At 39.6% G+C, this 27,971-nt stretch overlaps 1 protein-coding gene across 3 annotated transcripts in view; it reads right to left on the bottom strand.

The window, feature by feature from the left end:
• CWH43 (cell wall biogenesis 43 C-terminal homolog) overlaps positions 1–27,971 on the bottom strand; it is a 90,936-nt gene that overhangs the window by 11,927 nt on the left and 51,038 nt on the right. For all 3 annotated transcript variants that reach the window (XR_008502191.2, XM_054485814.2, XM_054485815.2), the window contains 3 exons: positions 26,006–26,150; positions 19,255–19,316; positions 5,310–5,465 (listed from right to left, as the gene is read on the bottom strand). Coding sequence is in view for 2 of the 3 variants with exons in the window: in XM_054485814.2 (XP_054341789.1) it covers positions 5,310–5,465; positions 19,255–19,316; positions 26,006–26,150 (363 nt within the window). In the remaining variant the exon portion in view is untranslated. The remainder of the gene's footprint in view (positions 1–5,309; positions 5,466–19,254; positions 19,317–26,005; positions 26,151–27,971) is intronic.

Here is a 27,971-nt window from a genome sequence, read left to right as displayed (position 1 = left end):
GGGCTCTTTTTTGGTTCCATATGAACTTTAAAGTAGTTTTTTCCAATTCTGTGAAGGAAGTCATTGGTAGCTTGATGGGGATGGCATTGAATCTGTAAATTACCTTGGGCAGTATGGCCATTTTCATGATATTAATTCTTCCTACCCATGAGCAAGGACATGAGCAGACACTTCTCAAAAGAAGACGTTTATGCAGGCAAAAACACATGAAAAAATGCTCACCATCACTGGCCATCAGAGAAATGCAAATCAAAACCACAATGAGATACCATCTCACACCTGTTAGAATGGCAGTCATTAAAAAGTCAGGAAACAACAGGTGCTGGAGAGGATGTGGAGAAATAGGAACACTTTTACACTGTTGGTGGGACTGTAAACTAGTTCAACCATTGTGGAAGTCAATGTGGTGACTCCTCAGTGATCTAGAACTAGAAATACCATTTGACCCAGCCATCCCATTACTGGGTATATACCCAAAGGACTATAAATCATGCTGCTATAAAAACACATGCACACGTATGTTTATTGCAGCACTGTTCACAATAGCAAAGACTTGGAACCAACCCAAATGTCCAACAATGATAGACTGGATTAAGAAAATGTGGCACATATACACCATGGAATACTATGCAGCCATAAAAAATGATGAGCTCATGTCCTTTGTAGGGACATGGATGAAATTGGAAATCATCATTCTCAGTAAACTATCACAAGAACAAAAAACCAAACACCGCGTATTCTCACTCATAGGTGGGAACTGACCAATGAGAACACATGGACACAGGAAGGGGAACATCACACTCTGGGGACTGTTGTGGGGTGGGGGGAGTGGGGAGGGATAGCATTGGGAGATATACCTAATGCTAGATGACGAGTTAGTGGGTGCAGCGCACCAGCATGGCACATGTATACATATGTAACTAACCTGCACATTGTGCACATGTACCATAAAACTTAAAGTATAATAATAATAATAATAAAACTCTCAACAAATTAGGCATAGCAGAAATAGACCTCATCATAACAAAGGCCATATATGACAACCCACAGCTAACATCATACTCAGTGATTAAAAGTTGAAAGCTTTTTCTCTGGGATCAGATCAAGACAAGGATGCCCACTCTCAGCACTTCTATTCAACACAGTACTGAAAGTCCTAGCTAGAGCAATTAAGCAAGTAAAATAAATAAAATACATCTAAATTGGAAAGGAAAAAGTTAAATTGTCCCTATTTGCAGGTGACATGACTATATATATATATATATTTTTCCCTAAAAACTCCACTGAAAAACTGTTAGAATTAATAAATTCAGTAAATTTGCAGGATACAAAAGCAGCATACAAAAATCAGTAGCATTTCTATGTACTACCAATGAACTATCTGAAAAAGAAATCAAGAAAACAATCCCATTTACAATAGCATCAAAAAATACTTAGGAATAAATTTAACCAAGGAAGTGAAACACCTGTACACTGAAAACCACAAAATAATGATGAAAGTAATTGAAGACCACAAATTAATGGAAACATATCTGGTGTTCATGAATTGGAATACTCAATATTGTTAAAATATTCATACTACCAAAAGCAATCTGCAGATTCAATGTAATCCTTATCAAAATTCCAAGGACATTTTTCACAGGAATAGAAAAATCAACCCTAAAATTTGTATAAGACCACAAAACACCTCAAGTAGCCTAAGCAATCATGAGCAAAAAAGAATAAAACTGGAGGCATCACACTACCAGATTCCAAAATACACTACAAACCTGTAGTAATTAAAACAGCATGGTACTGGCATAAAAACAGATATATAGATCAATAGAACAGAATAGAGAGCCTAGAAATAAATCCACACATTTACAGTCAATTGATCTTTGACAAAGATACCCTAAACACACAATGGGGAAAGGACAACCTTTTCAATAAGCAGTGGTGGGAGAACTGGGTATCCACATGCAAAAGACTGAAATTGGACTCTTACCTCATACCATATACAAAAATCAACTCAAAATAGATTAAAGATTTTTGGGCTTGAAACTGTGAAACTACTAGAAGAAAATATCAAGAAAAATCTTCAACATTGGTCTGCGCAATGATTTTTTAAATATGATCCCTAAAGCACAGGAAACAATAGCAAAAATAGACAGATGGGATTCTATCGAACTAATAAGCTTCTATACAGCAAAGAAGACAACCAACAGACTGAAGAGACAACCTATGGGATGAGAGAATATATTTACAAACCATATATAGGTTGAGTATTCTTTATCCAAAATCACTGGGACCAGAAGTATTTCAGATTTTGGATTCATTTTTTGGAATATTTACATTATACTTACTGTTTGAGCATCCCAAATCCAAAAGTACAAAATCTGAAATGCCCCAAGCATTTCCTTAGAGCACTGTATCAATGCTCAAAAAGTTTTGAATTTTGGGGCATTTCGGATTTTGGATTTCTTTACTTGAGATGTTCCACCTATATATGATAAACGGCTAATATCCAAAATATACAGTGAACTCAAAAACCTTAATAGCAAGAAAGCAAACTGACTTTTTTTAATGAGCAAAGGACATGAATAAATATTTCTCAAAAGAAGACATCCAAGTGGCCAGCTAGTATGTGAAGAAATGCTCATCACTAATCAAAGAAATACAAATTAAAAGTGCAATGAGACATCACCTCACACCTTTCAAAATGGCTAGTACCAAAAAGGCAAAAGACAGCAAATGCTGGCAGGAGATGTAAAGCAAAAGGAACCCTTGTTCACTGTTGTGGGAATGTAAATTAGTATAGCCATATTATGGAAAACATTACCAAAGTTCCTTTAAAAATTAAAAATAGAACTACCATATGATCCAGCAATCCCACTTCTTGGTATATATCCAAAGGAAAGAAATTAATGTTGAAGAAGTATCTGTACGCCCACATTCACTGCAGCATTTTTCACTATAGCCAAGAAATATAATTAACCTAAGTGTCCACTGACAGATGAATGGATAAAGAAAATGCAGCTATACACAAACATACATATGTATGGAATAGTGTTCAGCCTGAAAAGAGGAAATCTTGTCATTTGCAACAACATGGATGAACCTAGAGGACATCATGCTAAGTGAAGTAATCCAGGCACATAAAGGCAAATACTTCATGATCTCATTTATATGTAGAATCTGAAAAAATTGAACTTGTGGAAGCAAAGAGTAGAATGGTGGTTGCCAGGGGCTGGGGGAGATGAGGGTTGAGAAGATGTTGGTGAAATGATACAAAGTTTCAATTAGACAGGATGAAAAATTTCTGGAGATCTATTGTAAAGCATTGTGACTGTAGTTAATAATGTACTGTATATTTGAAAATTGCTGAAAGATTAGATCTTAAATATTCTCATCACAGTTTTAAAATTAAGGCATGCCTTCTACTTATGCCTTTACTATTTTCATAATTAAACTGAGTAGGAAAGCAAATCTAGCTCCCTTCACAGTTGGTTTGGATCAATCTGCAGTTGTGGTTAGCCAAAAATATTTTATTTGGATTTCTCCGCACTCCTGCTATATGAAGAATAACGACACAAGAAAATCCTTTTCTTCTCTGATTTTTTCGCTTCCATTTAAGAAACCATCTCAATCAGCAAAAGGAGGGAATCCTTCTATTTTACTTCTACCATTACTACTGCAAATACTAATGTTGCTATTGCAGCTACTGTTAAACAATGAGCATTCACTATGCACTATTCTAAGAACTTTTTGTGCCATTCATACCTCACATAGCCTTAGGAAATGGCCACTACTATTTTTCCCATTTTTAGATGAGGCACTTGAGGCTCAGAGAGGTTAAGCAACTGGCCCACAGTTACCAAGCTGTTCACTGTCAAGAGTGAGGATTTGAACCAGACAGATGACCCCAAGACCCGCGGTTTCCTAGTCACATTACACTTACACAGGGCAAGATCAATACAGGAATTGCAACAAATCTAGACTTGGTGATAACTCTCCTCATATTCATCACCTACACTTTGGTACAATTTTTTCTTGTTGTAAGGAGGGACAAAGAAGAAAAAGAGAATGGAGAAATTTCTGTTTTCTCCCCTAAAAATGAGGAATGTTTATTAGCTGGTAAAAGTGGTAGAAATGCCAAATAATAATAATGTATACGATATGTTCTGTGTTTGGCTTTATGTAGAAGTTTCCTCTCATTATCCAGTCATGGGGGAGAAAAGAGCACATACTCCAACTCATGTTTTGCTGCAAATAGATTTCTCTTTTAAAAACAAAACAAGGCCGGGCACGGTGGCTCACACCTGTAATCCCAGCCCTTTCAGAGGCAGAGGCAGGTGGATCACCTGAGGTCAGGCTTTCGAGACCAGCCTGACCAATATGGTGAAACCCTGTCTCTACTAAAAATACAAAAATTAGCCAGGCGTCAGGGCATGAACCTGTAGTCCCAGCTACTCAGGAGGCTGAGACAGAAGAATTGCTTTAACCCAGCAGGCAGAGGTTGCAGTGAGCTGAGATCGCGCCACTGCACTCCAGCCTGGGTGACAGAGCAAGACTCCATCTCAAAAAAAAATTATATTTCACATGGTAATGAATTTTTCACATGTGATGTAAATGAATTATCCATGATCCATAGTCTCAATCCTAACTGCACATTAGAATAACCTGGAAATAATTTTTTAAATTCCACAGCCCAGATACCACCCCAGGAGGTCCTGATAAATTGGTCTGCGGTGGGGCCCAGGCAGTGGTATTTTTTAAAAGCCGTCCAGGTGAATCCAATGTGCAGCCAGAGCTGAGAATACCAGCAATCCAACGATGCCAACAGGCTTTCTCCCCACTTATTAGTTCCATCACTGACTAGCCATGTGAGCCCGGTGAAGTTACTTCATGTTCTTAAGCTTGAGCTGCCTCATCTACTAAACAGGGATAATAAGAGGACCAACCAATAAGGTTTAATTGAGATAACACAAAAAGCACCTAGAATAGGGTCTGGGACATAGGAGCATTCAAATACTAGCTATCGTGGGGGTGACAGTGATGATGATGGTGATGATGTTCATGATGATGATGATGATGATGATGATGATGATGTGAACTTTTTTAACCTGAGGTTACAACATATTTCTTGATTCCAGAAAGCAAGCACCATAACTTCAACCCAAACCAGATTTTATCATCTTTGACACAGGCTCCCTTACCTGGAATAAACCTCTAGGACAAAATATAATTTCTAGCTCATTTTGAGGTAATATGTAGGTTCCATAGAGGGATGCAGTAGCTCATAACTGGAACTACAACATAAAGGAACTCACCTGGGATTAAAATGAATTTTCTCAGGAACTTCTCTGCGGTCTATGACCACTTTCTGGTTGTCTTTATAATTAGTGGGGTCATCAGGAATCCTAAATTTTGCCATCTGAATTTCTGAATCACTCAGTTCAGCATGGGAGATTCTTGCATAACCCAACCTGTAGCAGAAACAGAAATGGTTTGTAAAGGTTTTATTATTATATAGAACTCTAATGAGATCCAAGTGATACCACCTTTGTTATTAAGCCAGTTTCCCACTTCTAACTCTACTCTGTATATCACAACTAGAATTAACTTAAATTGTTAATCTAAATATTGGCAAAATATTGCTTTTATGATATAAATGAATAAATAATATGTACATAGATTTAATTAAGTAACTATTCTTAGCAAACTTACTTTACTTTTTTTATACTAATGAATATTCTAGCCATACAAATTGCCTCCCACACAATCATGTTTTGAGTTAATAACAGGAATTCTTCAGAATGACAGAGGTATTTGCCTAAATTCTTTCTTACCTTTAAAAATCCAAATGCTGGATGTATCTCAAAATAATAAGAGCTATCTATGACAAACCCACAGCCAATATCATACTGAATGGGCAAAAACTGGAAGCATTCCCTTTGAAAACTGGCACAAGACAGGGATGCCCTCTCTCACCACTCCTATTTAACATAGTGTTGGAAGTTCTGGCCAGGGCAATTAGGCAGGAGAAGGAAATAAAGGGTATTCAATTAGGAAAAGAGGAAGTCAAATTGTCCCTGTTTGCAGACGACATGATTGTATATCTAGAAAACCCCATCGTCTCAGCCCAAAATCTCCTTAAGCTGATAAGCAACTTCAGCAAAGTCTCAGGATACAAAATCAATGTACAAAAATCACAAGCATTCTTATACACCAATAACAGACAAACAGAGAGCCAAATCATGAATGAATTCCCATTCACAATTGCTTCAAAGAGAATAAGATACTTAGGAATCCAACTTACAAGGGATGTGAAGGACCTCTTCAAGGAGACCTACAAACCACTGCTCAAGGAAATAAAAGAGGATACAAACAAATGGAAGAACATTCCATGCTCATGGGTAGGAAAAATCAATATCGTGAAAATGGCCATACTGCCCAAGGTAATTTATAGATTCAATGCAATCCCCATTAAGCTACCAATGACTTTCTTCACAGAATTGGAAAAAACTACTTTAAAGTTCATATGAAAGCAAAAAAGAGCCCGCATCGTCAAGTCAATCCTAAGCCAAAAGAACAAAGCTGAAGGCATCACGCTACCTGACTTCAAACTATACTACAAGGCTAGAGTGACCAAAACAACATGGTACTGGGACCAAAACAGTGATATAGATCAATGGAACAGAACGGAGCCGTCAGAAATAACGCCATGTATCTACAACTATCTGATCTTTGACAAACCTGAGAAAAACAAGCAATGGGGAAAGGATTCCCTATTTAATAAATGGTGCTGGGAAAACTGGCTAGACTTATGTAGAAAGCTGAAACTGGATCCCTTCCTTACACCTTATACAAAAATTAATTCAAGATGGATTAAAGACTTAAACGTTAGACCTAAAACCATAAAAACCCTAGAAGAAAACCTAGGCAATACCATTCAGGACATAGGCATGGGCAAGGACTTCATGTCTAAAACATCAAAAGCAATGGCAACAAAAGCCAAAATTGACAAATGGGATCTAATTAAACTAAAGAGCTTCTGCACAGCAAAAGAAACTACCATCAGAGTGAACAGGCAACCTACAAAATGGGAGAAAATTTTCACAACCTACTCATCTGACAAAGGGCTAATATCCAGAATCTACAAAGAACTCAAACAAATTTACAAGAAAAAAACAAACAACCCCATCAAAAAGTGGGCGAAGGATATGAACAGACACTTCTCAAAAGAAGACATTTATGCAGCCAAAAGACACATGAAAAAATGCTCATCATCACTGGCCATCAGAGAAATGCAAATCAAAACCACAATGAGATACCATCTTACACCAGTTAGAATGGCAATCATTAAAAAGTCAGGAAATAACAGGTGCTGGAGAGGATGTGGAGAAATAGGAACACTTTTACACTGTTGGTGGGACTGTAAACTAGTTCAACCATTGTGGAAGTCAGTGTGGCGATTCCTCAGGGATCTAGAACTAGAAATTCCATTTGACCCAGCCATCCCATTACTGGGTATATACCCAAAGGACTATAAATCATGCTGCTATAAAAACACATGCACACGTATGTTTATTGCAGCACTGTTCACAATAGCAAAGACTTGGAACCAACCCAAATGTCCAACAATGATAGACTGGATTAAGAAAATGTGGCACATATGCACCATGGAATACTATGCAGCCATAAAAAATGATGAGTTCATGTCCTTTGTAGGGACATGGATGAAATTGGAAATCATAATTCTCAGTAAACTATTGCAAGGACAAAAAACCAAACACTGCATGTTCTCAGTTATAGATGGGAATTGAACAATGAGAACACATGGACACAGGAAGGGGAACATCACACTCTGGGGAGTGTTGTGAGGTGGGGGGAGGGGGGAGGGATAACATTAGGAGATATACCTAATGCTAAATGATGAGTTAATGGGTGCAGCACACCACCATGGCACATGTATACATGTGTAACTAACCTGCACATTGTGCACATGTACCCTAAAACTTAAAGTATAATAATAATTTTAAAAAATAAATTAATAAAAAAAATAAAAATCCAAATGCCACATGCATATTTTCAGCCTACTTTCAAGTCTGAAATCAAAGATTTTACATATCTGAAAAAATTCCATATCCTGTTTTGGCTTAGAGCTTTCAATTTCTGGGGAAATTCAAAGCACTTTGTGGACATTATACAAAGAGTTCTTATGTGAGCAGCTCACGTGGAAAACAGGGGGAACCATGAACAACAAAGAATTCATTTTATTTTATTACATTGTGCTCTTCCAGAAAAAAAGACTTAGGTCAGCTTCAGTCATTCATTTATTCAATGAAGCACATATGTATATATATGGAGTGCCTACTACATGCAGGCACTGTTCTCGGTGTTGGGGAATAAGTCGTGAATAAAATGAAGTCCTTGCCTTCATGGAACTTTCATTCTAGCAGGGAAGGATGCATTAAACACATATGTATGTTTACAATCAGTCAGGTAGTGATAGATAAGTAAGCACTGGGGTGAATGCAGTGTAAGGAGGACAGGCAGTGATGAGTAGGAGAGGTTGCTATATTATGGTGGATGGTCAGGGCGTACCTCTGCAATAAAGTGACACTACAGCAAAAAATTCAATGAAGGGAGGGATCAAGCCATACAGACACTGGAGGAATGGTGTTTAGGGAAGGGGAACCACAAATGCAAAGGTCCTGAGGTGGAAATATGCTTGCTGTTTTGCAGGCCAACTCCACCATGACCGGAGTGAAGTGCATAAGAGGGAACATGCAAAGCCTTCCTCACAGGCCACTGTGAAGACCTCAGTTTTTGTTGTTGTTGTTGTTGTTGTTGTTGCTGTTGCTGTTTTTTCTTTTTTTTTTTTTTTTGAGAGTGAGATGAGAATCCATCAGAAGGGTTTGAAGCAGAGGTCTGTGACAGCTACCAGGTAGAGAATCACCTTCAGGGAAAGGGTCAAAGCAGGGAGACAAGTTATGAGGCCACTGCAATAACTTAGATAAAAGATGATGGGGGCTTGGACCTGAGCGGCAGGAGAAGAGAAGCACTTAAAACAAAGCCTATGCCTGTAACTCCATGCAAAATAGAAACAGAAACCCAGAGCAGGACCAGCAGAAGCAGAAAGCCTGCCCACTGGGAAAGGTAAGCAGAGCTGTGACTGAACATCAGATGTGACTCTGAGCTGTCAGATAGCTTAATGCATTGTCTGGGCTCAAGTCCTAAATCTGTGCACTTCTGTGTAATTCTAGGTCACTGTCTTTAGTAAATCTAGATTATTTATTCCCAAATCTCTAAGATCAAAGTTCTAACCCATTTAACAGACACTGCCTTCAAAAATACACCAAAAGCCTTGAAACTGAAGAATCTGACAATCAAAATCTTCCATTAAAACAGAGGATCTCCCATTGTTGTCCAATAAGTATTTATTAAGCACCTAATACCTACTACGTGTAGGGCATTGAATTTGGTGATTGAGATGAAAGCTTACAAAATTAGTTTTGTGGACAGAAACTGAAAAACCCTAGTTCCTAACTTCATTAATATGGGAATTTTTAAAATTACCTTCCTATTTTGTGTTCCCCCCAAAATTCATTTGTTGATGCTCTAACCCCCCATGTGGCCATATTTGGAGACATGTCTTCTAAGGAAATAATTAAGGTTAAATGAGGTCATAAGTGCAGGGGGGGCGTGATCCTAAAGGATTAATGGCTTTATAAGAAGAGACACCAGAGAGCTCACTCTCTCTCTGCAGGCACAACCCAAGGAAAGGCCATGTGGGCACATGGCAAGAAGGCAGTTATCTGCAACCCAAGGGGACAGTCCTAACTAGACACCAACCCTGCTGGCACCTTAATCTTGGTCTTAGAATCTACAGAACTGCAAGAAAATTAATTTCTGTTGTTTAGACCACCAAGTCTATGGTATTTTGTTATGTCACAGAGTATTAAATTCATACATAAATAAATATATATTTATATATATGATATCGTATTTTATATATACTTTATATATATACATATATATGTGTGTGTGTATGTGTGTGTGTGTGTGTGCGTGTGTGTATATATATATATATATATATAAACTCTGCCATCCCATTCTCCTAAGGAGAGGTAATAAAGGTTTCAGAGCCCAGCAATGAGCTATTATGGGCACCAGTTACTATAAATACCACTGTTCCTTGGTTCCCAACATTTTTTAAAACTTGAAATTAAACCTATTTCAGCCTATATGAAAAGTCGTTTTCTAGAATTTCTGATATCTCATTTAAACAATTGCTTTAACAAATATTTAAACAGAAACAGTGTTTTCAATCTTAGCTATAAAATACTTTACAAAACTCACCCTTCAGCACCTTCTCTCCTACCGTAACACTTTGGAAACACGAAATTATAGTCAAGCTATCTGTTCCACAGCTATTTGGGCATGTGATGCACCTTTTAGAGTTTCTGAGTTAGTGGTGTAACCGAAACAATCTTAGCATCTCAAGGGCCTCCTTGGCCCACCTCAGTAAGCATATGGCTCCATGGAGTTGTCCAAGAACCAGTAAAGGTCACTATTTTACTTAGTAATGTCCAAAGTGCTTGCTAAGGATCCACAGATCCTTACAAGATCTGTTCTCTTCCCTGCCTGCCCACACACTCTCTCCTTCCCTCCTTGGCCGCCCCTCACCCCACTCTACCCCAACCCTCTCCAGCCCCACTAGCCTCACTTTTCCTCAAACATATGCAGCACTCCTGCATTGGGGCTTTTGCACTAGCTCAGCCCTCTAACAGGAGGTATCTTCTGCCAGGTGGCCAAATGGCTCCCTCTTTCCAATCTTGGCTGAAATGTAAGATGGTAGTAAGACCTACCCAGCTCCCTACTTACAATTGCACCCCACCTCCATATTCTGGAAGCTCCTTCCCCTGCTTAGTTTTTCCCACCACTCTCATCGTCTTCTAAAATAGATCACCCTGCAATTATTTATCATGATTTTTGTCTGTCCTCCCTCCACCAGCATAGAGATCCTTCTCTGTTTTGTTTACAGCTTTATACCCATTGCCTGGCATCCATTCTGCTAGACCAATACTTGTTGAATGGCAAATGGAGTCTAGAGCAAGAGAAACTAACAATTTGCTTTCACTGGACTGTAACTCATAACCGAACAAGCCATATCCCCACTGGGAGAGGAGTTGAATCCATGATTCTGTATCATCCCAGAAAGCAACCATTTTCTCTCATAAATGTAGGCCACAGATCTTAGAAGATAAGGTTACTTAAAGAGTGATCCATTAACGTCGGCCCCTATCTTCAGGCAGGCAATGCCAAGATGCCTTTGGGTGATGAACTGCTCTATATAGAGAAAAGACTAAGGCTCAGGGAAGTCTGTCCTAGGAGCCCACACCAGGGCTCCCCACACCGTCCCCAGGATGGCAGTTAGAGGGCTCAGGTCAAATACCTCCAGACAGATTCTGTCCTAACAGGAGAACCCTTGAGTGTTTCAGGGAAGGTCTCCAGCATGTTCCCTCTGTGGAAGAACTTTGTATGTAGAGGAACCTGTGAACCAACCCACTGTGTACATCATCTACCACCACCTGCCATACTCACATCACTTCTCTCACTCTACTCCAGCCACACTGGCCTCCTTGCCCTTACCCCGCAACATCCAGCATCCTCCTCTCAAACTTTCCCTGCCTCCCCTGCCTGAAGTGCTCTTCCTCAGGGTATGCACAGGTGGGGTGCCTCCTTCCACTTGAGGTGCTGCCAAGAAGTCACTCCATCATACCCCACCCACGCTTTATAACCTACCACAGCCACCCCCACACACCCTGCCTTCTCCCCTGGATTTATTATTTTTCTTTCACCATGTGTGTCTCCACCTGTCATAGCCTGTCATTTCTTATCTGCTTACTTTATGTCTCCTTCCACTGCAATGTAAGTTCTACAACAGTCAAGGATTTTGTTTTCTTCCTATTATATTTCCACTCCCAAGAACAACACCCAGTACATAAAGAGGATTTAGTAAATACTTGTTGGATAAATGAATGAATGAATGAATGAATGAATGAATGGTTAGTCCCTCTTTTTCTTTTTTTTTTTTTTTTTTTTTTTTGAATCCAAATCAACGGTTTATTGGCCTATTCTTTCAATTCTTCTTTTTTTTTTTTTTAATTATTTATTTATTTATTTATTTATTTATTTTCTTTTATTATTATTATTATTATTATTATACTTTAGGTTTTATGGTACATGTGCGCAACGTGCAGGTAAGTTACATATGTATACATGTGCCATGCTGGTGCGCTGCACCCACCAACTCGTCATCTAGCATTAGGTATATCTCCCAATGCTATCCCTCCCCCCTCCCCCCACCCCACAACAGTCCCCAGAGTGTGATGTTCCCCTTCCTGTGTCCATGTGTTCTCATTGTTCAATTCCCACCTATGAGTGAGAATATGCGGTGTTTGGTTTTTTGTTCTTGCGATAGTTTACTGAGAATGATGATTTCCAATTTCATCCATGTCCCTACAAAGGACGTGAACTCATCATTTTTTATGGCTGCATAGTATTCCATGGTGTATATGTGCCACATTTTCTTAATCCAGTCTATCATTGTTGGACATTTGGGTTGGTTCCAAGTCTTTGCTATTGTGAATAATGCCGCAATAAACATACGTGTGCATGTGTCTTTATAGCAGCATGATTTATAGTCCTTTGGGTATATACCCAGTAATGGGATGGCTGGGTCAAATGGAATTTCTAGTTCTAGATCCCTGAGGAATCGCCACACTGACTTCCACAAGGGTTGAACTAGTTTACAGTCCCACCAACAGTGTAAAAGTGTTCCTATTTCTCCACATCCTCTCCAGCACCTGTTGTTTCCTGACTTTTTAATGATTGCCATTCTAACTGGTGTGAGATGGTATCTCATTGTGGTTTTGATTTGCATTTCTCTGATGGCCAGTGATGGTGAGCATTTTTTCATGTGTTTTGTGGCTGCATAAATGTCTTCTTTTGAGAAGTGTCTGTTCATGTCCTTCGCCCACTTTTTGATGGGGTTGTTTGTTTTTTTCTTGTAAATTTGTTGGAGTTCATTGTAGATTCTGGATATTAGCCCTTTGTCAGATGAGTAGGTTGCGAAAATTTTCTCCCATTTTGTAGGTTGCCTGTTGACTCTGATGGTGGTTTCTTTTGCTGTGCAGAAGCTCTTGAGTTTAATTAGATCCCATTTGTCAATTTTGGCTTTTGTTGCCATTGCTTTTGGTGTTTTAGACATGAAGTCCTTGCCCATGCCTATGTCCTGAATGGTAATGCCTAGGTTTTCTTCTAGGGTTTTTATGGTTTTAGGTCTAACATTTAAGTCTTTAATCCATCTTGAATTGATTTTTGTATAAGGTGTAAGGAAGGGATCCAGTTTCAGCTTTCTACATATGGCTAGCCAGTTTTCCCAGCACCATTTATTAAATAGGGAATCCTTTCCCCATTTCTTGTTTTTGTCAGGTTTGTCAAAGATCAGATACTTGTAGATATGTGGCATTATTTCTGACGGCTCTGTTCTGTTCCATTGATCTATATCTCTGTTTTGGTACCAGTACCATGCTGTTTTGGTTACTGTAGCCTTGTAGTATAGTTTGAAGTCAGGTAGTGTGATGCCTCCAGCTTTGTTCTTTTGGCTTAGGATTGACTTGGCGATGCGGGCTCTTTTTTGGTTCCATATGAACTTTAAAGTAGTTTTTTCCAATTCTGAGAAGAAAGTCATTGGTAGCTTGATGGGGATGGCATTGAATCTGTAAATTACCTTGGGAAGGATGGCCATTTTCATGATATTGATTCTTCCTACCCATGAGCATGGAATGTTCTTCCATTTGTTTGTATCCTCTTTTATTTCCTTGAGCAGTGGTTTGTAGTTCTCCTTGAAGAGGTCTTTCACATCCCTTGTAAGTTGGATTCCTAGGTATTTTATTCTCTTTGAAGCAATTGTGAATGGGAGTTCACTCATGATTTGGCTCTCTGTTTGTCTGTTATTGATGTATAAGAATGCTTGTGATTTTTGCACGTTGATTTTGTATCCTGAGACTTTGCTGAAGTTGCTTATCAGCTTAAGGAGATTTTGGGCTGAGACAATGGGGTTTTCTAGATATACTATCATGTCATCTGCAAACAGGGACAATTTGATTTCCTCTTTTCCTAATTGAATACCTTTGATTTCCTTCTCCTGCCTAATTGCCCTGGCCAGAACTTCCAACACTATGTTGAATAGAAGTGGTGAGAGAGGGCATCCCTGTCTTGTGCCAGTTTTCAAAGGGAATGCTTCCAGTTTTTGCCCATTCAGTATGATATTGGCTGTGGGTTTGTCATAAATAGCTCTTATTATTTTGAGATACATCCCATCAATTCCTAATTTATTGAGAGTTTTTAGCATGAAGGGTTGTTGAATTTTGTCAAAGGCCTTTTCTGCATCTATTGAGATAATCATGTGGTTTTTGTCTTTCATTCTGTTTATATGCTGGATTACATTTATTGATTTGCGTATATTGAACCAGCCTTGCATCCCAGGGATGAAGCCCACTTGATCATGGTGGATAAGCTTTTTGATGTGCTGCTGGATTCTGTTTGCCAGTATTTTATTGAGGATTTTTGCATCAATGTTCATCAAGGATATTGGTCTAAAATTCTCTTTTTTTGTTGTGTCTCTGCCAGGCTTTGGTATCAGGATGATGCTGGCCTCATAAAATGAGTTAGGGAGGATTCCCTCTTTTTCTATTGATTGGAATAGTTTCAGAAGGAATGGTACCAGCTCCTCCTTGTACCTCTGGTAGAATTCGGCTGTGAATCCATCTGGACCTGGACTTTTTTTGGTTGGTAAGCTATTGATTATTGCCACAATTTCAGCTCCTGTTATTGGTCTATTCAGATATTCAACTTCTTCCTGGTTTAGTCTTGGGAGGGTGTATGTGTCGAGGAATTTATCCATTTCTTCTAGATTTTCTAGTTTATTTGCATAGAGGTGTTTGTAATATTCTCTGACGGTAGTTTGTATTTCTGTGGGATCGGTGGTGATATCCCCTTTATCATTTTTTATTGCATCTATTTGATTCTTCTCTCTTTTTTTCTTTATTAATCTTGCTAGCGGTCTATCAATTTTGTTGATCCTTTCAAAAAACCAGCTCCTGGATTCATTTATTTTTTGAAGGGTTTTTTGTGTCTCTATTTCCTTCAGTTCTGCTCTGATTTTAGTTATTTCTTGCCTTCTGCTAGCTTTTGAATGTGTTTGCTCTTGCTTTTCTAGTTCTTTTAATTGTGATGTTAGGGTGTCAATTTTGGATCTTTCCTGCTTTCTCTTGTGGGCATTTAGTGCTATAAATTTCCCTCTACACACTGCTTTGAATGCATCCCAGAGATTCTGGTATGTTGTGTCTTGGTTCTCGTTGGTTTCAAAGAACATCTTTATTTCTGCCTTCATTTCGTTATGTACCCAGTAGTCATTCAGGAGCAGGTTGTTCAGTTTCCATGTAGTTGAGCGGTTTTGAGTGAGATTCTTAATCCTGAGTTCTAGCTTGATTGCACTGTGATCTGAGAGACAGTTTGTTACAATTTCTGTTCTTTTACATTTATTGAGGACAGCTTTACTTCCAAGTATATGGTCAATTTTGGAATAGGTGTGGTGTGGTGCTGAAAAAAATGTATAGGCTGTTGATTTGGGGTGGAGAGTTCTGTAGATGTCTATTAGGTCCGCTTGGTGCAGAGCTGAGTTCAATTCCTGGGTATCCTTGTTGACTTTCTGTCTGGTTGATCTGTCTAATGTTGATAGTGGGGTGTTAAAGTCTCCCATTATTAATGTGTGGGAGTCTAAGTCTCTTTGTAGGTCACTCAGGACTTGCTTTATGAATCTGGGTGCTCCTTTATTGGGTGCATATATATTTAGGATAGTTAGCTCTTCTTGTTGAATTAATCCCTTTACCATTATGTAATGGCCTTCTTTGTCTCTTTTGATCTTTGTTGGTTTAAAGTCTGTTTTATCAGAGACTAGGATTGCAACCCCTGCCTTTTTTTGTTTTCCATTTGCTTGGTAGATCTTCCTCCATCCTTTTATTTTGAGCCTATGTGTGTCTCTGCACGTGAGATGGGTTTCCTGAATACAGCACACTGATGGGTCTTGAGTCTTTATCCAGTTTGCCAGTCTGTGTCTTTTAATTGGAGCATTTAGTCCATTTACATTTAAAGTTAATATTGTTATGTGTGAATTTGATCCTGTCATTATGATGTTAGCTGGATATTTTGCTCGTTAGTTGATGCAGTCTCTTCCTAGTCTCGATGGTCTTTATATTTCGGTATGATTTTGCAGTGGCTGGTACCGGTTGTGCCTTTCCATGTTTAGCGCTTCCTTCAGGAGCTCTTTTAGGGCAGGCCTGGTGGTGACAAAATCTCTCAGCATTTGCTTGTCTGTAAAGTATTTTATTTCTCCTTCACTTATGAAGCTTAGTTTGGCAGGATATGAAATTTGGGGTTGAAAATTCTTTTCTTTAAGAATGTTGAATATTGGCCCCCACTCTCTTCTGGCTTGTAGGGTTTCTGCCGAGAGATCCGCTGTTAGTCTGATGGGCTTCCCTTTGATGGTAACCCGACCTTTCTCTCTGGCTGCCCTTAACATTTTTTCCTTCATTTCAACTTTGGTGAATCTGACAATTATGTGTCTTGGAGTTGCTCTTCTCGAGGAGTATCTTTGTGGCGTTCTCTGTATTTCCTGAATCTGAATGTTGGCCTGCCTTGCTAGATTGGGGAAGTTCTCCTGGATAATATCCTGCAGAGTGTTTTCCAACTTGTTTCCATTCTCCCCGTCACTTTCAGGTACACCAATCAGACGTAGATTTGGTCTTTTCACATAGTCCCACATTTCTTGGAGGCTTTGCTCGTTTCTTTTTATTCTTTTTTCTCTAAACTTCCCTTCTCGCTTCATTTCATTCATTTCATCTTCCAGGGCTGATACCCTTTCTTCCATTTGATCGCATCGCCTCCTGAGGCTTCTGCATTCTTCACGTAGTTCTCGAGCCTTGGTTTTCAGCTCCATCAGCTCCTTTAAGCACTTCTCTGTATTGGTTTTTCTAGTTATACATTCTTCTAAATTTTTTTCAAAGTTTTCAACTTCTTTGCCTTTGGTTTGAATATCCTCCCGTAGCTCGGAGTAATTTGATTGTCTGAAGCCTTCTTCTCTCAGCTCGTCAAAGTCATTCTCTGTCCAGCTTTGTTCCGTTGCTGGTGAGGAACTGCGTTCCTTTGGAGGAGGAGAGGTACTCTGCTTTTTAGAGTTTCCAGTTTTTCTGCTCTGTTTTTTCCCCATCTTTGTGGTTTTATCTACTTTTTGTCTTTGATGATGGTGATGTACAGATGGGTTTTTGGTGTGGATGTCCTTTCTGTTAGTTTTCCTTCTAACAGACAGAACCCTCAGCTGCAGGTCTGTTGGAGTACCTGGCCGGCCGTGTGAGGTGTCAGTCTGCCCCTGCTGGGGGGTGCCTCCCAGTTAGGCTGCTCGGGGGTCAGGGGTCAGGGACCCACTTGAGGAGGCAGTCAGCCCGTTCTCAGATCTCCAGCTGCGTGCTGGGAGAACCACTGCTCTCCTCACAGCTGTCAGACAGGGACATTTAAGTCTGCAGAGGTTACTGCTGTCTTTTTGTTTGTCTGTGTCCTGCCCCCAGAGGTGGAGCCTACAGAGGCAGGCAGGCCTCCTTGAGCTGTGGTGGGCTCCACCCAGTTCAAGCTTCCAGGCTGCTTTGTTTACCTAAGCGAGCCCGGGCAATGGCGGGCGCCCCTCCCCCAGCCTCGCTGCCAACTTGCTGTTTGATCTCAGACTGCTGTGCTAGCAATCAGCGAGACTCCGTGGGCGTAGGACCCTCTGAGCCAGGTGCGGGCTATACTCTCCTGGGGCAGCGTTTCCTAAGCCCTTCGGAAAAGCACAGTATTCGGGTGGGAGTGGCCCGATTTTCCAGGTGCCGTCTGTCACCCCTGGAAGGGGAACTCCCTGACCCCTTGTGCTTCCCGAGTGAGGCAATGCCTCGCCCCTGCTTCGGCTGGCGCACGGTGCGCTCACCGACTGACCTGCGCCCACTGTCTGGCACTCCCTAGTGAGATGAACGCGGTACCTCAGATGGAAATGCAGAAATCACCCGTCTTCTGCGTCGCTCGCGCTGGGAGCTGTAGACCGGAGCTGTTCCTATTCGGCCATCTTGGCTCCTCCTCCTAGTCCCTCTTTTTCGATACTAAACTGTTCCTTGCTTCATTGATACAAATACTGCCTTCAAAACTGATTTATACAGTTACATATTTGAATTTTAAAATCTCAGCTGTATTATTTTGGGTCACATATGTATGTATACACAGTCATGCGTCGCTTAACGACAAGAATGCATTCTAAGAAATGTGTCATAAAGCGATTTCGTCATTGTGTGGACATCATAGAGCATACTTAGACAAGCCTGGATGGTATAGCCTACTACACACCTAAGCTATATGGTATGGCCTATTGCTCCTAGGCTACAAACCTGTACTGCATGTAACAGTACTGAATATTGTAGACAACTGTAACACCATGGTAAGTATTTGTGTATCTAAAAATAGAAAAGGTACAATAAAAGTATGATATTATAATCTTATCAACTACCATTGTAGATGTGGTCTGTTGTTGACCAAAAATATCATTAAGCAGCACATGACTGTATGTATCCAAATATGTATTATCCAAGTATATCATACACACACATACGCATGTATATGATATACTTGGGTAATATTTTTATGTGGAATGATATTTTTTAAATACAATTTACCTATAGATCTCACTACAGTATAGTAATGGCCCCATCAAATTAGTTAACCTACCCAGGATTATTGATTAGAAGCTGGCAAGGCTGGAACTCAAGCCCAGGACTTTCTCATCCAATGGTCCATGATGTTTCCACTAACCCATACATTCAAAAATGGTGCCATTCCTCCCATGTGTTGACAGCTACATATTCACCATGCCTAATAGCCTACACAGTACCCTCTTATATAATTAAGCTTAATTTGCTTAGCTATTTCTACTTTTGTAAATTATGAGACTATGCCTTGAAAAAGATGTTAAACTGTATAGTCAAATCAATGTTTATAAACATTGATTGCTTTTTATAAAAAGCAACAAAAATTAATTGCTTCCATAAAGTTGTTTTTCCTTCTCGGACAGACCCAAAAGATCACAGTAATAATAGATTAAAAACAAAATCAAACCCCTGTGCTCACCTGATCAGCCCTCGATACATAATGTATTCACACCATCTGTCATGATCAGTGCTGTCGATATCCTAATAAAGAGCAGAGAGGAGAATGTTTAAAGCATAAAAGCAAAGCTCTATTCCACATTGCCAAAAAATGTGTGAGCTACATGATAAATATCTCTTTGTACATGCTGTTTTCTCTTCCTGGCTCCTACTGATCTTTTTTGGTCCAAATTATTTGCTCATTCTACATATATTTATTGAGCACCTACTGTATGCCCATCTAGCTTCTGTACCACATGCTAAGAAAACAAAGAGGAAGGAGGTCTGGAGAGTGACTTACGTAAATCAATGATTACAAAATAGCCCCTGACTCCTGGCAGCTGTCCATGTCTCTCATCCCCAGCAGCACTGACCACACTTTCACTGGTCATCCTGTACAGTACTTTACACACACTAGTTATGCCATCGTGCCACGTATCTGTTTCTATGTCTCCATCCTCCACACCTGCACAGAGGGACTCTTAATCACTTTTAGCCAACCTGTCACTTAGCATAAAACCTGGCGTTGAGCAGGTGCTCCATCTGTGTTTCTTAAATTGAATCATGGAAATAAGAACATTTGGGGAGCAATCATGAGTCTTTTTGATGTTGAGAGCTTGGGACCAGGGTTATTATTCATCAAAGAAAGAGAACAGAAACATATTCTTTTCTATCATGTGTTGGGAAAACTATAAATATGAGGTGTTTATTCTGAAGAAAGAAATCTCCATTTTCTTCTGTTTAAACATCTTATAAATAAAAAATAAACCTGACTTTTCACCACTTCTGAATCTTACTATTAACATTTAATTAAAACCACATTTTTAGATCACTAAAAGAATACATCACAATTTATTATATAATTCTTTATTTTTTTCTTAAGCTTAGTGATAGACACATGGATGTCTATCAATTAATCTTTATTGTTGTTTATAGTACACACATGCATATACCTTTTGTATACATAAAAATTATAATAGATTTTTAAAATTAAATTTAAAATGTTGATGAAGGAAATAAAGAAGCACTGTTTCGGTTTGTCTTGGGAAAATAGAAAACTTTAGTATTGGGAATAATAAACTAAATAAATAAATAAATAATAAATAAATCTATCATTTTGTTTATCAGATTTTTTAAAGATGCTGTAAGACTTGCAAAAAAATTTAAAAAATAAAGATGCTATAAAGTTTGAAGACTGCAGTATTTAAACACTCATTTCTTTAAGAGAAAAATCTGTTCATCCAAGCATTAATGATTAAAACTCTTCTCCACATTAATAAACTTCCTCCTAGAGAAAGCAATATAAGAATCCACTACCAATTTTGACACAGCTTTTTATCATGACAGTGGAAACCAAGAGAGGATTAGATGAAAATCAAATCAAATTCTCCTTCCTTAACACCATGTACATCCCTCACACACACTCACGTGCACATGCACACACACAATATAAGAATGCCCTATTAGGATGCAATTTTTACATAGACTTGCCAAATTTCATCTTGTCTAATATTCCTTTGTGCTTTATAGACCATGTACTTACATGTTTCTCTTATTTGATTTTCAACATACAGCCAGACACACATAATATATGTCATGTAAGTCTGAGGGCTTTGCAGATATTATCTTCTATTTCATCCTCAAACAACCCTATGATTCCACAGATATCGCTCTCACCACTTTGCAGATGTGGAACTTGAGGCCCAGAAAGGCTAAGTAACTTGCCCAATGTCACACAGCTGGTAAATGCAGCATCATCTAGGCTAGTAAATAATGACAGACCATGAGAAGAGAGAGACGTCCAGCACCAGGACCCAGACGCCTGTGTGGGGCTATCTTAGACCCTCCTGCTATAAGTAAGCCATCAGCTGACTGCACAGGAGAACCCAGGCAAGAACAGAAAACCACCCAGTCAACCCAAAGAATCATGAGAATATTCAATTATTACTGTTTTAAGCCACTACGTTTTGAGGTGGTTTGTTACACAGTGATAAATAACTGATACAGTCTCTGTGATTACACACTTTCCAAGTTTTCCTCTTCTGAACTCTCCTTACTCCCTTTCCTGAAATAATCTGTCTTCTCTTCCTTCACCTACACCCCCATGATAACCACATTCAGTGTGGCTTCATTGGGGCTTTATTTGGTCTTCCTTTTGCACTTCTCTAATTCTAGCACTCTAATTTGCACTTCTCTAATTACTAGCAATATCACCCACTTCCATAGCTTCAACGCTTCCCTACATGGTGGCCACTCCTTAATCTGTAACTCTAGTTCTCACTGCCCTTCTGGATTCCAGATCTGTATATGCACCTGCCTATTGGACATCTCCATTAATGTCCCACAGATGCCTCAAACTCAGCCCAAAGCTGAACTCATCTTCCTTGTAAAACATTTCTTCCTTTCGTATTCTCTATAAAAATAAATGTCAGTATCATAATCCCTCTGACCACACCCAGAAATCAAGGATCCATCTGTGGCTCCCCGCTAAGTTATACAAGGCAATACAGTCTTTTTCTTGTTCTCTTGGGATACTCACTATTGGAAATCAGCTGCAAGGCAGAGAGGAAGCCCAAGTAGCCCACGGTGAGGAACCCGGGTCCCCAGCCCAAAACACCAATTTGCCACCTGTGAATCATCTACTGAGTAGGTCCTCCAGTCCCTAGTTGAGCCTCCTAGCTGATACTGCATGGAGCAGACATGAGCTATCCCCATTGAGCCCTGTCTGAACTCCAGATTGATGAGCAAATAGACGACTGCTGTTGTTTTAACACTCTAATTTCTGCCTATCCAAAAAATACAGAGACTAACTCATCTTCCTAATATCTGCCTTGCCCTTCTTCCAAAATTATGGTATTTTAGCTGTGAATATGGCCATGAGGACTAAACATTGCACCTCTCAACTTTCTGTACAGCAAGGTATGGCCATTAGACTAAATTTCTGCCAGTGAAATATAAGTAGAAGTGTTACAGATCAGTTTCTGGGACTTGCCTTTAGAAGAACTGGCATATGCTCTTGGCCCCTTCTTTATCCCTTCCTCTATCCTGCTAACTAGAACCTAAAGGCTGCTGGTTTGGGAATAGAGGCTTTGTCAAATGGAACCACAAGATAGAATTCAGATTCCAAACACCACAGAGTGCCATTCCAGGGCTGATTCACCTGCCCACACTTTTACATAAAGAAATACATCTCCTTAAGCTGATGAGCAACTTCAGCAAAGTCTCAGGATACAAAATCAACGTGCAAAAATCACAAGCATCCTTATACACCAATAACAGACAAACAGACAGCCAAATCATGAGTGAACTCCCATTCACAATTGCTTCAAAGAGAATAAAATACTTAGGAATGCAACTTACAAGGGATGTGAAGGACCTCTTCAAGGAGAACTACAAACCACTGCTCAATGAAATAAAAGAGGATACGAACGAATGGAAGAACATTCCATGCTCATGGGTAGGAAGAATCAATATCGTGAAAATGGCCATACTGCCCAAGGTAATTTATAGATTCCATGTCATCCCCATCAGGCTACCAATGACTTTCTTCACAGAACTGGAAAAAACTATTTTAAAGTTCGTATGGAACCAAAAAAGAGCCTGCATCACCAAGTCAATCCTAAGTCAAAAGAACAAAGCCAGAGGCATCACGCTACCTGACTTCAAACTATACTACAAGGCTACAGTAACCAAAACAGGATGGTACTGGTACCAAAACAGAGATATAGATCAATGGAAGAGAACAGAGCCCTCAGAAATAATGCCGCATATCTACAACTATCTGATCTTTAACAAACCTGAGAAAAACAAGCAATGGGGAAAGGATTCCCTGTTTAATAAATGGTGCTGGGAAAACTGGCTAGCCATATGTAGAAAGCTGAAACTGGATCCCTTCCTTATACCTTATACAAAAATTAATTCAAGATGGATTAAAGACTTAAACGTTAGACCTAAAACCATAAAAACCCTAGAAGAAAACCTAGGCAATACCATTCAGGACATAGGCATGGACAAGGACTTCATGTCTAAAACACCAAAAGCAATGGCAACAAAAGCCAAAATTGACAAATGGGATCTAATTAAACTAAAGAGCTTCTGCACAGCAAAAGAAACTACCATCAGAGTGAACAGGCAACCTACAAAATGGGAGAAAATTTTCGCAACCTACTCATCTGAGAAAGGGCTAATATCCAGAATCTATGATGAACTCAAACAAATTTACAAGAAAAAAACAACCACATCAAAAAGTGGGCAAAGGATATGAACAGACACTTCTCAAAAGAACTGTTGTGGGGTGGGGGGAGGGGGGAGGGATAGCATTGGGAGATATACCTAATGCTAGATGACAAGTTGGTGGGTGCAGCGCACCAGCATGGCACATGTATACATATGTAACTTACCTGCACGTTGCACACATGTACCATAGAGCCTAAAGTATAATAATAATAATAATAATAGTAATAAAAAGAAAAAAAATTAAAAAAAAATAATAAGACATTTATGCAGCCAAAAGACACATGAAAAAAATGCTCATCGTCACTGGACATCAGAGAAATGCAAATCAAAACCACAATGAGATACCATCTCACACCAGTTAGAATGGCAATCATTAAAAAGTCAGGAAACAACAGGTGCTGGAGAGGATGTGGAGAAATAGGAACACTTTTACACTGTTGGTGGGACTGTAAACTAGTTCAACCATTGTGGAAGTCAGTATGGCGATTCCTCAGGGATCTAAAACTAGAAATACCATTTGACCCAGCCATTACTGGGTATATGCCCAAAGGATTATAAATCATGCTGCTATAAAGACACATGTACACGTATGTTTATTGTGGCACTATTCACAATAGCAAAGACCTGGAACCAACCCAAATGTCCAACAATGATAGACTGGATTAAGAAAATGTGGCACATATACACCATGGAATACTATGCAGCCATAAAAAATGATGAGTTCATGTCCTTTGTAGGGACATGGATGAAACCAGAAACCATCATTCTCAGCAAACTATCGCAAGAACAAAAAATCCAAACACCGCATATTCTCACTCATTGGTGGGAATTGAACAATGAGAACACATGGACGCAGGAAGGGGAACATCACATTCTAGAGACTGTTGTGGGGTGCGGGGAGGGGGGAGGGATAGCATTAGGAGATATACCTAATGCTAAATGATGAGTTAATGGGTGCAGCATACCAACATGGCACATGTATACATATGTAACTAACCTGCACATTGTGCACATGTACCCTAAAACTTAAAGTATAATAATAATAAAATTTAAAAAAAAAAAAGAAATACACTCTCTGTTATTTTCTGTCACATGCAGAAAACTCTCATCATGCCATGCTATTTCACCTGTCTTCCAAACTCTGTAAATAATATTACACCCTAAGAAGAGTTAAAGTAGTAAAATCAACATAAGACGGATAAGCTTTTTTCTCTGCAGATATTATCTCAAGACATGAAGTTGAAAACAGAATGAAAGGGACCAAGACATCTGCATAGGGCATAACTAAACATAACAATCATATTTCTCATTCTAAATTAATTCATTTGGCATTATAGTATATATATATATATATATATATATATATCAGTCTCCTGAGAATTTGATTTGTGTGGCAGTTCCCCAGAACATGATTATATTCTGGTACACTGACAAATTCAAGTGTTTTAGACCTGAAAAGGTAGAGTAATTCAGTGTCATCTGCTGTGGCCCTGTTGGCTAATTAGCCATTCTCTCTGTGGGGCATTTCATTTTGTTTTACTCTCAATTCTTTTTTTTATTTTTATTTAGTTATTATTTATTTATTTATTTAATTTAATTTATTTATATATTTTTTTGAGACAGAGTCTCGCTCTGTCACCCAGGCTGGAGTGTAGTGGTGCGATCTCGGCTCACTGCAAGCTCCACCTCTCAGATTCCTGCCATTCTCCTGCCTCAGCCTCCCGAGTAGCTGGGACTACAGGCACCTGCCACCACGCCCGGCTAATTTTTTGTATTTTTAGTAGAGATGGGGTTTCACCATGTTAGCCAGGATGGTCTCGATCTCCTGACCTCGTGATCCACCCGCCTCAGCCTCCCAAAGTGCTGTGATTACAGGCGTGAGCCACCACACCCAGCCCCATAATTAACTTTCATAATGTGGCAGATTGTGTTTTCTAAACATGGCTACAACAAAATCTCACTTTCCATTTGTATTCTTATCATGTGGTTTGGATATTCCTCCCATCAAGAATTTAATGTGATCAGACTTGTGATGACAGTGGAAGTAACAGTATATGACTTACAAGGCTATACCATACAAAGCAAAAGAGACTTTTTCTGGTTCTCTTGGGATATTCACGACTGAAAGCCAGTACCATGTAGGGAGGAAGCCCAAGTAGCCCATGGTGAGGAACCAGGGTCCCAAGCCTAAAGCATAACTTGCGACATATAAATCATCTATGAAGTAGATCCTCCAGTCCTTGGTTGAGACACCTGGCTGACCCTGCATGGAACACAGATGAGCTACCCCTATTGAGCCCTGTCCACATTGCAGATTCATGAGCAAATAGATGATCGCTGTTGTTTTAAGCTCACATGTTTTGTGCTGATTTTCTAGGCAGCAGTAGATACTCAGACTGCACATTAAATTGTTAGGTGAGGTTGGTTTTTTTAAAAAACATGAAAGAAAAAGAAGTGTTTTACTTAATAAATTAGAAATCCTATTAAGATTATGTTACCTTCACATTGCCATGTTCAGTGAGCTGTAGATAATCTCTGGAGCCAGGTGCTGAAGTGATATATCCCAGAAATATCACTTGATTAGAGCTACTTTTCAGTAGTTTTGAAACAGCAATAGCCTGCAGTTTCCTGTCGAGGTCATCTCTAAAAACGGTAAAAATATGATCCTTTATTGTATTTGTAAAACAAACTTTAAAAAGTCTTAGGTACCTAAGTTGCCAAAGACTATCTGCATATAGTGAAGAAGCCCAGAGTCATCCCTACTCGGGCAACTGTCTTAACATTATACAAATGAACAAGACCTAGATACAGCGCTTCAAATGAATAGGCTGACAGACATTTGGCTAAGAACATGACCTTTCTTCACAAATCATTTGGAGTCAAGTCAATTTAAAGATCTACTCTAAATACAGCATTTGTTCAACTTTTCATCAGAAGAAATGAAATCACTAATGTGATAACTCACCATCAGTATTACAGCTAAAGAATTAGTAGTTTAAAAAAGTAAAAAGAGCCAGGAATACTGGTAAGATGAAGAATCCTGACATTCACAGAGCCCATCAGGCTTATGTAACCTAAGCTCCTTCAACTGAACACTTTTTTTTTTTTTTTTTTTGAGACAGAGTCTCACACTGTCACCCGGACTGGAGTGCAATGGCACAATCTCAGCTCACTGGAACCTCCACCTCCTGGATTCATGCAATTCTCCTGCCTCAGCCTCCTGAGTAACTGGCATGACAGGTGCACACCACCATGCCCAACTTAATTTTTGTATTTTTAGTAGAGACAGGGTTTTGCATGTTGGGCAGGCTGGTCTTGAACTCCTGGCCTCATGCAATCCACCCACCTTGTTTCCCAAAGTGCTGGGACTACAGGCATGAGCCACTGTGCCCAGCCCAACTGAACACTTTCTGAAAGCCTCCTTGGTTCTCCTGCTCAAACACCGGCTGAACATGGTGCTTTTATTATGCTAAGCACTGTAAACCTATTACTGAGATACTTAGGTGGGTACATCAAGCTTCTGGGGAGTTTAGAGTCAGTCTGTTTGGGGGAAAATAGGACATCATATTTTACGTGATCCAGCCAGGAAAACAGAAACACCCTAGATGTTTCAAACAAAGTGAATTTAATATAGGGAATTGGTTATCTAGGTGATGAGAAGCCAGATAGGAGTCAATGAGGCAATCAGAGATTAATAACAATAAGAAACCAGTACCACCTCTACAGCTACAGGGAAAACAAGAGGAGGTGACATTATCAGAGTCCAGAAGCCAGCACTGACTAGTGGGAGATGTAGCAATGGAGGAGGCTTCTCAGAGGAGCCGGGACCATACAAAGAAGAACTGGAGCCACAGAAGAGACTCAGCTCCTCCCAGAGACACCAGAGGAAGCAGAGAGAGAAGGAGAGAAATACACCCGCTTCTCTACTCCCTCCAACCTTGCACTAGTGCCTCCCGTTGGCTAAACCTACCCAGAAGCCAGAAGGCAAGGGACTGTGGGAAATGCAGTTCTCTGCAATGCATAGCTGAGAGTAAGAGCAAGGAATGGAGCCCAGAACAGATAGGCAGTAGTCAAACACAGGCATTTACATAGAAAGGTAGCTAATACATGAGTGTTAAGGAGGAAAACGACAAAGAAAAATAGAAGATCACCAAGCACTGAGAAGACCGGAGAAACCTTGTTGAGTTAGGATCTCAAGACAGGACTGAGTTGGATAAAAATGGCTGAGGGCTATTAAAAGATGTCTCAAGAAATAAAACAGTGAAAAGAACGGCCATTTGTTAAACCCCTTTGCTACTGAATTCTCACAACAGAAGGCAGGTGGTAGCTCTATTTTTAAATGAGGCTAATATGCCTACGGTTATTCTTCATCTCCCCAGCCCACATTCATCCTCTCTCTTTCTCTATGCCCTGGGAGGCTGACCCCTGCAGATTTCATCTCCTGGACTTCCTTCTTTGCTGGTT

This window comes from Pongo pygmaeus, chromosome 3 (assembly GCF_028885625.2).
Source record: "Pongo pygmaeus isolate AG05252 chromosome 3, NHGRI_mPonPyg2-v2.0_pri, whole genome shotgun sequence".
NCBI classification, from domain to species: Eukaryota; Metazoa; Chordata; class Mammalia; order Primates; family Hominidae; genus Pongo; species Pongo pygmaeus.
Note: the sequence above shows the minus strand (reverse complement) of the source record. Positions and strands in the feature narration are given on the sequence as shown.